The following is a 16,075-nucleotide window of genomic DNA, read 5'->3' on the forward strand; positions in this document are numbered from 1 at the left end:
ACCTCACGAAAGCAGCCGCAGCGATTGGACGAGAAAGTATACAATCACGGGCGATTGGGAATAATCTGCTTGGGGTGCTGACATGGTCGAGCAACCCCTCCAGATTAATTTTTAGGTGCAGTTCCTGCAGGCCCGACAGGTGCTGAGAACCTATAACTTTTCCCGTACCAAAAGGCGAGCATTTGTCATCTTTAGCTTTAACCAGAATTGCCTGTAAAGCCAGCCAACTGCACTTCTCGTCTTTGTACCAATGAGCGGTGGCCATAGCGGTCCACAAGCACAAGTGTTTCTTTATGTGAACCGGAAGTTCGTTGCGACTTGTGGCCAGCCCGTAAACTCATATTTGTATTTATCGGAACGTTTCCTGCGGTGCTAGCCGTGGTGCGGTGCAGTCGCGAGCATGCCTGAAAGAAAACGAGTACATACATATTTTTAAAGCCCTCCGCTCTACCCTGCAGTGGGCGGCCGTTCCGTACTTCTGGAAGCACAGCGCAGCGGGCAAGATCGGTGCACCTCACCACGACTGGATAGGCAGGATCCAATGGATGGACGTCAGCCAAATCTTCGACCTCGGCCTCATGACCGTATTCGGAGGAATCCCGTGGCAGGTGGGCGCGTCCACGAAACTGCACCACCTGTGGCCCCTCAATACATCGAGACGCGTTGCGTTTACCGTTCTGTTATTACATGTTCCACCCCAGCTCCGCGATAAATGTCATCCCATCAAAACTGTGTCAGCCCTGTCCTTCTAAACGGCGCGGTTGCACGTATGCTACGTAAGGCGCTGTCCTTCATCGCGGGGCTACGTGAATGGTTGGATTTCGAGAAAGGGCCTTGTTCTTGTATTTTTGCAGCGAGAGCTACAATGGCCGTATTCTCGCCGTTTCGCTGTGACCGGTGGCCGCACCTCGGTTCCCTAGGTGACAGCGGTTCCTAGGGAACCTGCGGCGGTGAGAAGACAAAGACAGATTTTTTTTTTCGCGGTGAGCGGCCACCGCGAAAAAAAAAAGTAAAAGAAGAAAGAAAAATGATAAAAAGTAAAAATGAAATCAAATTTGAAAAAATAAAGATAGAAAGCATAAAAATTAAAAATATAAAAAATCGTATATATTGAAGGGGCGGTTTGGTGGAATTCGTCGTCAGGCTACGTCGTCGGAACGAAACCAAGAGGAGGCAGCGAGCCGAGGAGACGGAGGAAGAACGAGCTGCACGCCTCCAGAAGCGTCGTAACCGTACGGGGAACCAACCTAACAACAACATTAACCGTAAATCTCGCTACGCACGCCCAGGCATAACTCAGTTAAGCGACAGCCAAATTTTCCTGCCTATTCTTCCCAAACTGATTAGCGCATACCGCCTCTCCCGCCGCCAACTACCCCCAGCCGCTCCGACCTTCTCCAATGAAGAGGAGCGCCTATGGCGACTCACCCAGACACACGCACTCCCCTGCCGATATCGACTTCGCCTAATCCACCCTTCCTTGCACCCCACCCCTGTGTGCCCCGACTGCGGGTCCCTCGATACCCCAGACCACTGCATGTGGTAGTGCCCCCAAAACCCATTCCCCCTTTCACAGACGGAGAGCGCTGGGCGAAGGCGTTGTGCAGCTCGGACCGTGAGGTCCAGGCTAAGGTCATCCAGCGAGCTGCAATGGTCACCGGCCGGTTACCACCGCCGGTCACCCGCCACCCAGACTAGCCACATGGGGCTCAAATAAAGGTTTTTTTTTCTATCTCTCTCTCTCCCTGTGTCTCCACTCATACTGCTTGATTTCCCACCTCCCCATCTTTTTGACGCAGTTCAAACACTTTTAACGCTGTTCAAACACGTGCGCAATGGATAACGAACACGCCGTTTCAACTCATTGCAGCATACCTCGGCAAAACTGGATGCCACTCACTCACACTCACTCAAAAAAAAAAATATTTATCCTAACGCACTCACTCGCACTCGCCGCTCCGCCCTCACGACGCGCACTCATTCGCACTCACGCTCGCCACTCCGCCCTTACTACTCACACTAACTCGCGCTCACGCTCCCCGGGCCGTGACTCGAGTGTCTACGACATGTCGAGAGTGGTCGACCAGCGTTGAACCCTCTTTAGCTCCCTATGGCACCAAGACTGCCAGAACAGAGGCCCTCGCTATGCATGTAGCGAATCAGAATAGGAAATGAGGGGCACAGTCTTGGTGCCATAGGGAGCCGCGCCGTTAGGGGCATCAACCAGCTCGTGGCACAGGGTAGAGGGTGCTCGCACCAGTGGGCACTCCGGATCTACAGAGCCTGCGCTGTCTCGCGCGTTCTTTACGCACTCCCCCTGGTGAACCTCAGGGACGCCCAATGGAAGACCCTGGAGCTGGCCCATCGAAAGGCGCTTCGGCGCTGCGTCGGCCTCCCAAAAGACTCCCCAGTGGCCAGCACCCTGACGGAAACTGGAAGCTGGCCCATCCAGCTGCTCGCCACGCAGACAGCGCTGCGACATGTGGATCGCCTGCACCGAGCACCTGGAGGTGACCACCTCCTCGCCAGGCTCCGCTCGAGAGGCCAATCCCGCATGGGCAGCATGGCCGCTCTATTCGAGGACTATGTCGAAGTCCCTCAGAGGGCGTGCCTTCTGCCCCCACCGCCGCCGGCAGCCGCACCCCTAGACATAACGACAACGCTGCCAGGAGTTAGGTCCCGGGCGAGACTGCCGGAGGTCGGGGTTCGTCAGGAAGCGGCTGCCCTCATAGACCTGGAACCGCCGGGACAACTGCTGGTGTACACAGATGGCTCGGTCCTTCCAAGTGAGGGCCGAGGTGCTGCTGCCTGCACTGCCCCGGCCAGGGGAGCTCATCGGCAATGCCGGCTGCCATTCCCCACCAGCTCCACAGCGGCCGAGCTGGCAGGCCTACACTTGGCCGCGGACATGCTGCGAGAAGACCCACCGCCAGCGGCCACCATCTTCTGCGACTCCCGGCCGGCGCTACTTCGCCTGAGGGAGGCATCTGCACCACGGGGGCGAGGTGGCCACCCCGAGATGTCCCTGGTTGCCAAGCTGCGCGACCTGCAGGGACAAGGCTGCAACCCCCCGACTGCAGTGGCTTCCTGCCCATGTCGGTATACCGGGGAACGAGGCTGCAGACGATTTAGCCAAAACAGCCCACCACTCCCCAACGGCCCCACTTTCCGCGTCCCTGGTGCGCTATGATGTTGCCAGGGACGTCATCAGGCGTGAGGTGGCCGCCCGCCACCCCTGCAAACGAGTGGCCACTGGCGAGGCCCCGCGGCTCCTTCCCACCAGAGGGATAACCCAGACTGAGCGGTCCCTCCTCCTCCGGCTCCGCACCGGCTGCTACAACACAGCAGCACGCCTCCACAGGCAGGGCCGCAAGGCCACACCCACCTGTGCCCACTGCCCCGACCCCGAGACACTGGATCACATCCTCTGCTCCTGCCCTGCGTACGCTGGTGCCCGGAACAAACTGGTGTCTGGGTACCGGCGGCTGCGGCTACCATCAAGCACCGCAGAGGACATCCTGCGTCCTAGGGGGCCCTTCATGCTGCACCGGGAGGCCTTCAGGCTGCTCCTCTCGTACCTCGACGAGTCAGGCCTCAACACCCGCCCATGAACTGTAAAAACCAGATCCCACCGGCCATCCACCCCCCTGTTAGCCCTCTTGTGTGCGTGGCTGTGTATGTGTGAGCGCGCGTGTGTGTAAATAGGCTGTAGGTAACCTGAGAGCGTATGTATATAGTCTGTACATAGCCTTTTATACATAGTCTGTACATAGCTTGTTATCATAATTAATTAACAATTCCCTCACTCCTTCCCCCGGCGAGACCTGTGCCCTCTACCGAGAGGCAAAACTTCGCCCTGTAAATATTTTCATATTAATAAACACTTTCTCTCTCTCAACGCTGGTCGACCACTCTCGACATGTCGTAGACACTCGAGTCACGGCCCGGGGGTTAAAAAGAAGGTCCCCTTCACCCCGAGAAATCGGAGTGGCGCTGGCTACCACCTCCAAGCACAGGAAAAAATTACATTGACATAAATACCCCAAAAAGTGGAGGGGAAAATCGCCCCGTCGGTAGTGTAGTGGTTATCGCACCAGACCGGTATTCTGGAGGTCGTGGGTTTGGATCCCACCTGGCGGGCATTTTTTTTCCACTTTCTTTCTTTCTTTCCAAATTCTTCATCTGTTTCAATGACCTACCACATCCTCCCCTTTGCTTTCCGAGGTTTTCTTGACTGCCAACCCTTATATATATATATCTGTGTGCGTGTGTGTGCGTGCGTGTGTTTGTGCGTGTGTGTGTATACAGAACAGAAATATATGGGACGAGGAATTCTGTAAAAACACCATCAGATATGCAGTCCTTATTGACAATGCTATTCGGCTAGAAGGTGCTTTGTAGCCCAGAATAAGGTAATTGTTATTGGGGGGGGGGGGGGGGGGGGGGGGTGCAGGGATGAAGATATCAAAGTCGAAAAAAAAACCTAGGCGCTAACTGCTTGCACTAATCGCAGGTCTACTTCCAACGGGTCCTCGGTGCGCAAGACCCGTTCACCGCCAAGATGCTTTCGTACCTGTCCGCGTTTGGCTGTTTCTTCCTGGCTGTTCCACCTGCCATTGCAGGAGCCGTGGCCAAAAGCACGAGTAAGAAGATCTCATCTATTTTGCAAAGCAAAGCTACAGTGCCTCACTGATGGCAACATTGCCCCAAAACGTAGTGCAGGAAAGCCAACTTTCTCTGACGACGATGATGATGATCGTGGGTGAAGTGAAAGACGCTTGAAACGCGAAGCTTTCTCTGGTGGAAAATCCAAATCCAAATCCAAAACAAACTTGCTTTTTTTTCGAAACAATGTGTTTCGAAAAAAGCGCGCCAAATGCCTAAAAAAAAAATGCTTCCAGTGTTCGGAATCGAACCTGGGTCCCTCGCATTAAGAAGTCGATGTCTATCCGATTGCACCGGTTTTTTTTTTTTTTTTTTTTTCGTGAATGTCCCTGCAGCTTCCCTAAAAAAAACAGAGGGGAGCTACCGAAGAACTGATTGCGCCCTCCTGCGACACGGTCGAAGTGCTTTGGTTTTGGACTTCGTGTTTTAGCCATCTTTCTCTTAGCTAAGGTGCTTTGATATTGTAATGGGAGAAATTTCTACACGTGCATGCTGGTCGTCCGGTTTCTGCTAGTCACGGGGTTTTCGGCACCCATGGCTGTGCGAAGAAAATACCGCTGCAGTCTATAAATCAGTCTGTGGTGGGGTCCCCCACGCATGAACACAAGGTATCATGCGTGGGGGACGAATGGGCCACCGAATGTGCCGCTTCAAAGCTTGCTTCAGCGGCTGACATCACGAGCGCTGTTTCGATGCTATGCCACCTGGAACCATTACTTAAAACGTTTTGCGGGACGGATTTGGCTACTACGAAGGCTGCAGGGAGAAAGCGACCTGAACAATTACGTATGCATTGTATCAAAAAATTAATACAGGACTTCTACAGAAAGCGCACATATAAGTCTGCAGAAGAAGAGCAAGAAATCCTGAGTGGGTAAACAACATTGTATTATAAAACAGTGATGTTTAATAATACACTAGTAAACTAGTAAAAACTAGTAAAACTAGTAAAAACCAGTAAAAAATGACTTACGAATGATGTCGCCCTCAGTACATAAAAATAGCCAGATCTTGTGTCATTATGATCGCAGTGCACCGCTGTCATCGGCGTCGTAAATAGTAGCTTAAGAGTGTCGCCAACACAAAATTACTTCGAGAAGCAAAAGGAGGAATAAACGTTCATTGCTCCCGTGGAAAAGCAAGAAAGGAGCGGGGAGACTGCATGCGGTTGCGCTTGCCACCACCACGACACCAGATACCCAACAACGGGTGACCGTCATCAGCGACTCGAAAGCGGCCAGCCGTAACTCTCAAAAGGGTCGCATATCAGCGATGGCACTTGCTATACTATCCAAGGCTTTAAAAACCTTGGATAGTATAGCCTTGGATAGCACGAAAAACTCCATCTGACATATATATCATTTGGACACCAGGACACGAGTCCTTAGAGGGTAAGGAAGGGGCCGATACCGCAGCCTGAGACCACTCACGCCAAGCTTCAACCCTTGCAGGCACTCACCACTCTGCCGACAACTACTTCGAGTTAGGCAAATTAAATCGGTGTTTGATGCACGAAGGGTCACTTGAACTCGCGCTAATTCAGACCGGATTGGGATTTTTATGTTGCACAATATCGGCACACAAGGGCTGTTTCTTGTTTGCTTTTCACCTCTACTAAAGCAGCAACTGCTGCAGCCAGGAATCAAGTCTGCGGCTGTGCGCTCAGCGCAGCAGCGCAACCCCTCAGGCACTGAGGTATACAGCTGCTAGTACGAAGGAACGCATGTTCATGCGCAACTGCTGGCACATATACGTACAACCCGCCGCGGTGACTCCATGGCTAAGGCGTTGCGCTGATGAGCACGAGGTCGCGGGTTCGATTCCCGGCCGCGGCGGCCGTTTTTCTGATAGAGGCGAAAAGGAAAAACGCCCGTGTGTACGAGATTTCGGCGCACGTTAAAGATCCCCAGGTGGTCAACATTGATCCACAGCCCTCCACTACGGCGCGCGTCATCGCCTGCGTTGCGTCGGCACGTCAAACCCTATATACAATCAATCAATCAATCAATCAATCAATCAATCAATCAATCAATCAATCAATCAATCAATCAATCAATCAATCAATCAATCACTTGATCGATCGATCAATCAATCAACCAACCCATCAACCAACCAATCAATCAACCAACCAATCAATCAATCGATCGATTAATCAATCAATCAATCAATCGATCAATCGAATTTCCTCGAAGTAGTTTTGAAGTCACGTATATGTGCCATTGATCGATCGATCGATCATCGATCAATGGCACATATACGTGACTTCAAAACTACTTCAAGGAAAATGTATCTCATAAAATTTCTATAACATTTTGTAACTAAGTGACAGGCTGCTAAAGTCAGCGAAATGCAGTTACAAATACACGGGAACATGTGATGTACGGGTGAGTGGGCAGGGTCACATCGGTCATCTACTTGCGGACAGGAACATGCTACTTACAGAAGCGCACACAGGCCAAAGACAGTTACCACAAAATACCACTTCAGTCATAGATACACAGACGGACACTTCGGTGACGAAGCAAAGCCATGTCGGTTACAGATGCGAGGACAAGGGTTTCAGTGATGCGAGCAGGAGACGCGCGGGCAGAAACATGTGGGTTAGAAGCAGTTCATGCACCAGAGACATGAAGGTTACGGACACAGATGTAATACTGCCATGTGTCAGTTTCGGACGCTTGTAGAAGACAACGCAGTGCGCACCGATAGTTGCGATTGTGGACGCAAGAGCCGTGTCATGCAGTGATTTCCCTACACTCCCCCTAGGGGGTGTGTAGACCCCCCTAGTTTTTCTGGACACCCCCCCCTTGAATCCCCAAATTTCACTCTTGTCAGTCCTTGTATGAACCTTTTTCGGTATCGATTTTCACTGGTACACAGCAAGAACAAGCCCGTGAGGAGGTACGAGCAAAGCATATATCGACAAGCACTCACCCAAAATTACTTCGACTGAGGCCGCCTTTGACTTGAACTAAGTGCAGTAAACACACATATAATTTACTTTCTTCATTGATTCGATGCCGTTCTTTGTTTACAACCGTAATCATTGCAGAAGCTCTTTCAGCATGTACATTTAAAATGGGCAATTTGGCGAGGCGAAGCCCTACGGAAGCTAATCCTGGCGTTTTAATAAATCGGGAGCGTACAATCGGTGCCTGATTTATAAGTGCTGCATAATTCGTGTACTACCTAAACATTGTTTAAAGAACTCAAATTTCGTCACTGGCCCTGGTAACAAGTTCGAAAATGTCCTTATACGTTGAAAAATGGCGAGAAATTAAAAAAAAAAAAACTGAATACGGACCTTTCATGGTAAAAAATGAATTTCTCTAAATTTGTTTTTTTCTTAGATTGAATAGAAAGCAGCGCCTCTCAGGTGTAATGAAAAGCGTACGTCACGGGGTTTGGTTAACAGACGTCTATTATTTAACTAGTGGGATAAAAAAACAGCTTTTCTAGTTTTTTTCAACACTCCAACAGAAGGACGTTGCCAAGCAACGCTCGGCGCGTGCCATCATGTGGTTCAAGCGCGCTTCATACATCCACGACATACACACCCGTAACGAACGATGCCATTCGAAAGCTCTTGCTTGCATCGCCGCACGCCGCACACCCACTATACAGGGTGTTGCCTGGAAACTCGTTTTCGTGCTCGCGCGCCATTCTTTCCCTCTATGACCATGACTGAGAGGCTTGACACTCCAACAGAAGGACGTTTCCAAGCAACGCTCGGCGCGTGCCATCATGTGGTTCCAGCACGCTTCATACATCCGCGACATACACACCCGTGACGAACGATGCCATTCGAAAGCTCTTGCCTGCGTCGCCGCACACCCACTATACAGGGTGTTGCCTGGAAACTCGTTTGCGTGCTCGCGCGGCATTCTTTCCCTCTATGAACTTGACTGAGAGGCTCCACACTCTGACAGAAGGACATTGCCAAGCAACGCTCGGCGCGTGCCATCATGTGGTTCAAGCACGCCTCATACATCCGCGACATACACACACACCCGTGAAGAGTTTCCCTAGGGCATATACACTAAAGCGCAAGCGCGTTTGCATGTAAAATCACCATCCACCAAGCGTGAATGTGTGCCTTGCTGCGCAGACTTCACGGAGGCTGGCTATCCCGGCCCTTTCAACCTGACCGAGGACGACCGTGGCAGGGTGCTCCCCTTGGTCATGCATTACCTGACTCCCAGCTACACGTCCACCCTAGGTCTGATCGCCATCACGGCGGCCATCATGTCCTCCGTGGATTCGTCCATGCTCAGTGCCTCTTCTCTCGTCACGAGGAACATATACCACTCCATCTTCAGGCCTGACGTACGCCCTCGATATCAATTGCCGTGCTATCTTAGACAGTCTTGTGTTTCAGTGTTAGAACTTCCTCTGCTCAGGTCTACGAACGCGTCCCATGCCTCCTCCCTTCAGGCAACCGACCTACAGATATCCATGGTCCTGCGCCTGATGGTGGTGGTTATCGGGAGCGCGTCCACGTTCATGGCGCTGAGCGTGAAGTCCGTGTTTGCCCTGTGGACGCTGTCCTCGGACCTCGTCTACGTGCTGCTCTTCCCTCAATTCGTCGCGCTCTTCTATTTCGCGGACCAGAGCAACGCCTACGGGTCCTTCGTCGGTAAGGCTGCATGTACGTGTGCCACAGATGTTGTTAGGGAATTCAAGACGACGCGCGGGAAACGGCTATCTGTGTCCCTGAGACGAGTGCGCACATTAGGCAAGCTGATAGCCACAGTTTCATAGCAGAATGTAACGCACGCATGGCTCCAGCGAAAAACTGGAGCCATACGGAGTTTTTCTGCTTGAACTTTTTTTCGCGTGAAGTGTACCTTCATGGTGGTGCATCAGGGGCTCCGAGGCAGTCACTCCACAGAAGTGTGGTGGGCTCCAGGTTTCTAGGATCTTTGAGAGTTGGTCGATGCTTGGACCATAAAAAAATCTGCAAGTGATACCTACTCTTAAAAAAAAAGGCCGGCGCACTTACTAACAGAACACTAACCAGTTACTTGTCCCAGTATTGGCTAGGTACTTAGTTGCTTTTACTAACTGGTCATGCATGACCTAGTAAAAAGTTACGCATAACAACGTGGATCTGCTGAGTGCGCAGCGCGACAGACACATTCATTACGCACATATCACACGTGGACAATCAACAAATGATTGAGCAAGAAAACCAACGGGATGCGCGAGGAGAGCGAGTATTACTTAGTGACCTTAGAAATAGATCTGCTCTTCTTGCTTTTATAGCTAGCAGCGGAATGTCCCCTGAGAGAGTTGGTGGGCTTGCCGTAGAAATCAAATATTGTAGCGATAATTTTAGAATTATGCATTTTAATGTGAGCATATACAAGGCAGCATGTGGATTTGCATAAACTTTTTAATCGTGATTTGGTGTAGAAAAAGAGCTGTAGTTATTATGTTCAATAATTTATAGAATTTGTTACTTCAGCGAATGTTAGTATCAAACCAGCAGCAGTCACTAAGTGCACGGTCTCGGTTCCACACTTAGTGGTAGGACGTACCTACCGTTCTGGGGGGTAGTAAATTCCCTAAGAAGTTAGTAAATACAGCCGTTACTACCATTTTACGAGCTTTTTTGTTAAGAGTGTATGTATATGACGGCATGTGATCTTGCAGGACATGCTGTCACTTCTGGCGTAACATTAGGCCTATTTTTCGCTCTTAAAAGGAACATAAACAAAAAGAATTACGGTTAACTGGAAAGATCGCCACGCCAGGACAACACAGCTCATTCTGCAAGCTTATAAGCCCTGCCTAGCTGATGATGATGAAGTGGTTGTTTGCGTTTGCGCTTTTTCCGGCCTCAGCCAATGAATGAATGAATGAATTTATTGTTAACAACGAAAGGAAAACCACCAGCAGGCGTAGTTTGTCTCACCTAAGAGTGGACACCGGAACACGCGCGCACGCACGCACGCACGCACACACACACGCACACACAGAGAGAGAGAGAGAGAGAGAGAGAGAGAAAAAAAAGACAGCCACAGTTCAGTTTAACTGGGCAGAAAGCATCATAGGTTCTAGTGCGTTAAATGAGCTAGACAGTACGTCGCATGGTCATTGGCTCTTTTCCTAATTACATAGCTTATTTGAGTGAAGTTTGCATTAAATGTGGTGTCAGTGTTATTACAACGAGGCAATCATTCGAAAGAACCGAACCTGCATTTTGTCTTCATAACCCCTTTAAAAGCACATATACCTACCTGCCCAACACAGCCTGAACAATGTCCTCCCACAAGAATTTTATTAACGCAACAAGTATTACGCGCGAGCTTTCCCCCTCCCCCCTTCCCCATTTCTGCCGTTCTTAACAGCGCTGTGGAAGTTCCAGTGCACTGACTGAGGACAACACTGGCCTGACTATGACTATACGCCTTCGTCAAACTTTCGTTTTGCGCCTTCTAATCACAGATGTTTTTCGAGCGCTTGAGGCGTGACGCATTGTGGGTAAAACACAATGTTGTGGCCCTTCCGATCAGAATGTCTGTCGGTACCTAGCTGTGCAACAGTGGACACCGTGTCGGCCAAACTTTGCCCAATGCCCCCAAAGAAAACCTATAAAATAAGTAAGCTTGTCCAAACCAAGGCTTGCCTAATATATAGGGCCCCACCAATTGCAGATCATCAAATCCTTAATAAATGTGCGCGATCGCTCCATGGACACGGAGCGACAGAACACGGAATGACAGAGCAAGTGTGGAGAGAACATAAAGCTGAGCCCCAGCCACCGGCGTCGTTGGCTGCAGTGGCGCTGAATTCAGACTATTGGCAGAGTCCTTCAATGCTTCTGCTATTGGTTTCTGCCCTCACACCCTTCGTCCGGCTTCTCGATGCGTCCCGTCACCACTTCGGCGCGCCGTAAAATCGAGCGCGACGCAAGTGTGGGGCCGAGTAAGCGGCAAAACAGGATGCAATGGCAATGACGGGCACTAAAGCCAATAGTGGTGGACCACAAATGCAGCAACACGCAGCCAATGGCGCAAAAGCAAGGAGACGTGGCCACTGAGACGGTTAGAACGCAAAGCGCGGTTGGCACGGTATGTGATAGACGTGCAAGAAATGCCGCATTGTAGGCTTCTAAAGCTGGAGCAAGACGTGCACATCGGGCCTAGCCTTGCGTTCGCAAAGAGTGGGAACAGGTTCTCGGGAACTCTTAAAGATCCACCAGCGAACCTTCCATGAATTTCTTTGTGTTCATGCAGGCTTCATGATCGGCTTCATCCTGAGGGGGCTTTGTGGCGAGCCTCTGGTACATGTTCCGGTCATTGTCCGACTGCCCCTGTACGACGACAAGAGGGGCCAGCAGTTCCCGTTCCGCACAGTCTGCATGGCCATCAGCCTGGTGACCATGCTCTGCGTCTCCGCGATAGCCAAGAATCTCTTCGCGACGGGGGTGCTGGCAACATCGAAGGATGTGTGGCACTGCTTTGGGCCACACCCCGAGGACGAAGGCCCCAAGAAGGCGGAAGATCGACATGTCAGCGATGCCAAGATGAGCCCTGAAGCGGCGATTAGTCACATGACGGGAACTGGAGCAACTCTCAGGAAGCCCTCTGTCGCGCAATCCATTGGGGCACCACCATCGCAGAACCGGCCGTCAAAAGACGCAGCTTCTCCTACTCCGTCACAGTTAGACAAAACGACGCAGAAAATGTCCAGAAGGAAGTCCGCTAAAAAGGCTAGTAAGGATGCCCAAGATGCTTCAGACACGGCATGTAACAAGAAGTAGAACGAACGCCTTCGGCGCAACGAAATGAGCTTTATTCACGATATCGCCCTTTTTTGAGATATCCACGTGCTATTAGACAGAATTGTGTTGTATTTTTAAGTGAATTCGGAGTCGCATTTATTTCCCTTTTTCTTTTGCGCCAAATGTCACGGACACGTTCATTTTCTCTACGTATCGCATTTGTATCGGGAACATTCTGTGCCTGCTATGAATCATGCAGCGTCAGTTTGACTGAGGGGCTTCCTCTCTCTGTTTTCCTTTATCCTTAATTTTTTGTTGCTGCTGACGAATGCATGAATGACACTTTACATAATACTTCCTAAAAATAAAACTGATTTGTGGAAAAGAGCAACATGGAATAGGTAAGCTGACATAAAAACTTCGAAAACAGGCCGTGTCCTCAAGCATATCAGAAATTTCAAACATACTCAGAAACAATCTACCGAATAGCTTGAAGAGAAGGTAAGCTGTGCAGCCTGCTTTGTTTAAAAAACATGCACACTAGACAGTAGCATCACAGGAATTAACGAGTTTAAGCTGTTGTACCTTACCTTTAGATTGCACTTTCTCGCACATAAATACTTTCGTGATGGCTTATTTAACTGTACTGCTATCAATGAGCACGCTAACCTGCATTCGCCGTCATCTCATAATGCCTCAGCCACACACTCAGCATTAATATAATCAAAACATGCAAGACAAGAAAAATTCTTTTTCCCGCACCACTAAGGAGAGAGAGAGAATAAACATCTTTCATTTCGAGCTAAGGACTTGCATAATCTTGCAGGTCACATTGTTCAAGCCACTTTTCACAGGGCATTTATTCGTAACCTTTGAAATAATTTTGTCAAGCCAGATTTTTTCGTGTCACTGAATGATAGCCATATCTGTCATAATAAACACCCAGCTGGTCTTTTTTTCCCCCATACCTATGTCCTACATTTTTGTACCCAGTCTGTATTCTTGTGAGTGCACGCTTCTTACGTGTACATTTCAGTGCTTTTCTGACATATATAATACAGCAAAACCTGGTTGATTCAGCCCCCGTTAATTTGGAAATTTGGATAATTTGGCATTTCTACTCCCTCCTTTCAAAAATGAGTTTTTACCGAACGAGAATTTGAGAAACAAGCGGAAGTTTGTTACCGGACCTAAATGCAACGCCGTCAAAGCTGTTGCATGGTATATTTTACGTGTCAGCTAGGGAAAGTTTCCGGCCACAATTAAAAATTATGCTAAGAATTTGAGCAATATGGGAGGTAAGTTTGGATTTGGCTCATACTGAAATGTAAAACTCAAGTTGATGCGGCATTCTTATAAAAACATTTTTTGATTCACTTTCCAGCATGGTGCAATTTAGCTTTGGTGGCAAAGGCATTCAAAATGTGAAATAGGGCTTTAAGAACAGTAGAGCTATAAATGGAGAGCAGGTGAGTCCTCTTGGCACCGTTAGCAGCTCGTTTCGAATTCTTCCCTACGATAATTTTCTTGGGCACACCTGAAGGCACTCACAAGTAAGCAAGCTCGTCATTGCTTTGCCATGAATAGAATTTCCAAAGAAGGCTGCTCATATCTTCTTCACCTTAATGAAGTGATTTGCACTCTCAGAGGGGGAGGGGCGTGTAGATTTGCGAGGGCTTGTAAGCGGCAGCTGTTTAAGTACTAAAATGGTAAATATGGGAGTAAAAAATATATATATAACCATAGTTATTCCGTAGGGATGGGCGAGACGAAATGAAATCATTGTTTGTGGCATATCTGAGTTTTGTTTCGTTTACTTCTTCCGTACACTTCGTCGTTGACATCTGGGGACAGATCTTTTGCCGATTTGCTAATTACCGTCTGAATTCATAATAAGCCAGCTCCGAAAAGCAAAAAAAAAAAAAAAAAGAAAGACTCCCGAAAACACCAACAAAACAGTCTGAACAGTGAAGCCAAAAGCAAACACCCGTTGGGCAAATGGATTTGGCCCACTTTGATCCATGAAACAGCAGGATCTGGCCCATATTCGATACAAACTACGATCTGCGAAACATTTTCATGGCAATACCTCAACTATTTTATTGCCACCTTTTTAGTTTCAGTTTCAGGACCTGGTTCTCATTTCGAAAAAAAAAAAAAAAAACTCCTCAAATGTACCTACGTTGCCCTACGTCTATGGACCTTCGTTATTTCCACACAAATTTACAACCACACCGCTTAATTCGGACCAGCGCCCTCTCAAAATGCGAGCCGTAACGCGCAGTCCTTCGCTCACCCACTCTCTCCCCCTTGCAGTAGGGAGGATGCCAGCGTACATGGCGGCCAGAAAACAGCGCTACTGTAAACAGCCGCGGCGGGTCGTACTGCACAAAGTGCGGATGCTCTCGCTGTTCAGGGGTATTTCTACTACGATGCTCCATGCAGTACCCTTGCGCTGCACGGATTGTTGCACGTCCCAAAACTTGTTCTTTCCTCTCAGTATCCACCAAAAGACAAACTAGCACGACTTCTTCGCAAAATAAAGGTACGCATGAAATAACTTAAATGAGTTGTTTTTGTCGTTCATTTGATAATTTGACATTCCGATAAATTGAACATTTTCTTTACTCCCTAGAGATCCGGATTAACGAGCTTTCACTGAAAATGGTTGTATGGCTTCGCACACTATCCTCCCCACTGTTACGTCCTCTAATAAAACGTAGGTGTTTAAACTATATAACAATAAAGCTGCGCTAAGTCTTATCACAACAAATGCGTATGCCTCGCAAATTCTGGCTTACCTTTCTGGGTAAAATAAAAGTGCCTCGATTACGCAAGTAAGTGTGATGTCTTAATTTTAACAGGACAAAAGCATTGGCCGTACTCTGGAACAGTTAATATGAGAACATGGAATGAAGCTCACAGAAGCACATAGCAGCCGGCACTAGCTGAAAAATGTCATGTATTTAGGCTTGTCACCTTCGTCGATGTTTCTATTGCGAAAAAAAACAAACAAACAAAGAAAGGGGTAGGAATGGAACAAATGATGGCGAAGCCCCGAAACTTGTATTGTACTTCATTTCTCATAGTCTTTGGGCTAGGACTGCCTGCAGCAGGGAGGGGAAGATTAAATGTTGGCAATCCATAGGTGGGGGGAGGTGCGATACGGAGGAGGAATTTAGACACGTGCCAAACTAGCACCTTATGCCTCTTCCTTGGTCCCAGAATGGGGTGAGAAAGTATTATGCCACCCATCGTGGGTGTTCAACACCAACATACAAGGTACCTGTTGAAGGCAATGGTTACACTGGCACGATGTAGCGCACATTAAAGGGACAATGAAGTGATCTGTAAATATTGTGAGATTGTGAGTTCCTAGGCCACATTTGAACTACTCTCGGTGCATCTATGCCAATTTATTTAGTAGAAAAATCAATCCGAAAGTGCTGTTCTTCCCTCTGCATCCTCCTTGCCGATTTCCCGAGACGTTTCCTATGGCTCGCACAATTCTGGATTGACTTGACTGACTGACTGCACAGCTTGTCAAACCACCGATTGGCCATCATTATCCGATCGCGACGTGAAAACTGAGACCCGAAAAGATTTTGCACACTGAACAAAGTAGCCCGTCTTGTTAGCAGAGAGTGTATTTTTGGTAGTGGAGTGTTTGGAGGGTGCATT

The 16,075-nt window shown here is 48.9% G+C and overlaps 1 protein-coding gene across 2 annotated transcripts; it reads left to right on the forward strand.

Moving 5' to 3' along the window:
• The first annotated feature begins 3,143 nt into the window (after nt 1–3,143).
• On the forward strand, nt 3,144–13,423 carry LOC144147387 (high-affinity choline transporter 1-like). Of its 2 annotated transcripts, XM_077679510.1 has the most exons (5): nt 3,148–3,614; nt 4,514–4,643; nt 8,774–8,991; nt 9,100–9,301; nt 11,907–13,423. In XM_077679510.1, the coding sequence occupies exons 2-5, from the start codon at nt 4,562–4,564 to the stop codon at nt 12,431–12,433; spliced, it is 1,029 nt and encodes a 342-aa protein (XP_077535636.1). In that variant the 5' UTR covers nt 3,148–3,614; nt 4,514–4,561; the 3' UTR covers nt 12,434–13,423. The 2 variants fall into 2 exon arrangements, with proteins under 2 accessions (XP_077535635.1, XP_077535636.1); XM_077679509.1 differs by having other exon boundaries at nt 3,144–3,614; nt 8,774–9,301.
• The last annotated feature ends 2,652 nt before the right edge of the window (nt 13,424–16,075 follow it).

The sequence above is a fragment of the Haemaphysalis longicornis genome, unplaced genomic scaffold (assembly GCF_048455015.1).
Source record: "Haemaphysalis longicornis isolate Haplotype H1 unplaced genomic scaffold, Haemaphysalis longicornis Haplotype H1 scaffold_7, whole genome shotgun sequence".
Taxonomy (NCBI): domain Eukaryota; kingdom Metazoa; phylum Arthropoda; class Arachnida; order Ixodida; family Ixodidae; genus Haemaphysalis; species Haemaphysalis longicornis.

What these genes read in the sequence shown, in the direction of transcription:
- LOC144147387 (XM_077679509.1), top strand. Translation starts at nt 4,562, where the DNA reads ATGCTTTCGTACCTGTCCGCGTTTGGCTGTTTCTTCCTGGCTGTTCCA. An exon ending in AGCCGTGGCCAAAAGCACGA is followed by an intron (nt 4,644 to 8,773) that starts GTAAGAAGATCT and finishes CTTGCTGCGCAG; the next exon opens with ACTTCACGGAGGCTGGCTAT. An exon ending in CGCCTACGGGTCCTTCGTCG is followed by an intron (nt 9,302 to 11,906) that starts GTAAGGCTGCAT and finishes GTGTTCATGCAG; the next exon opens with GCTTCATGATCGGCTTCATC.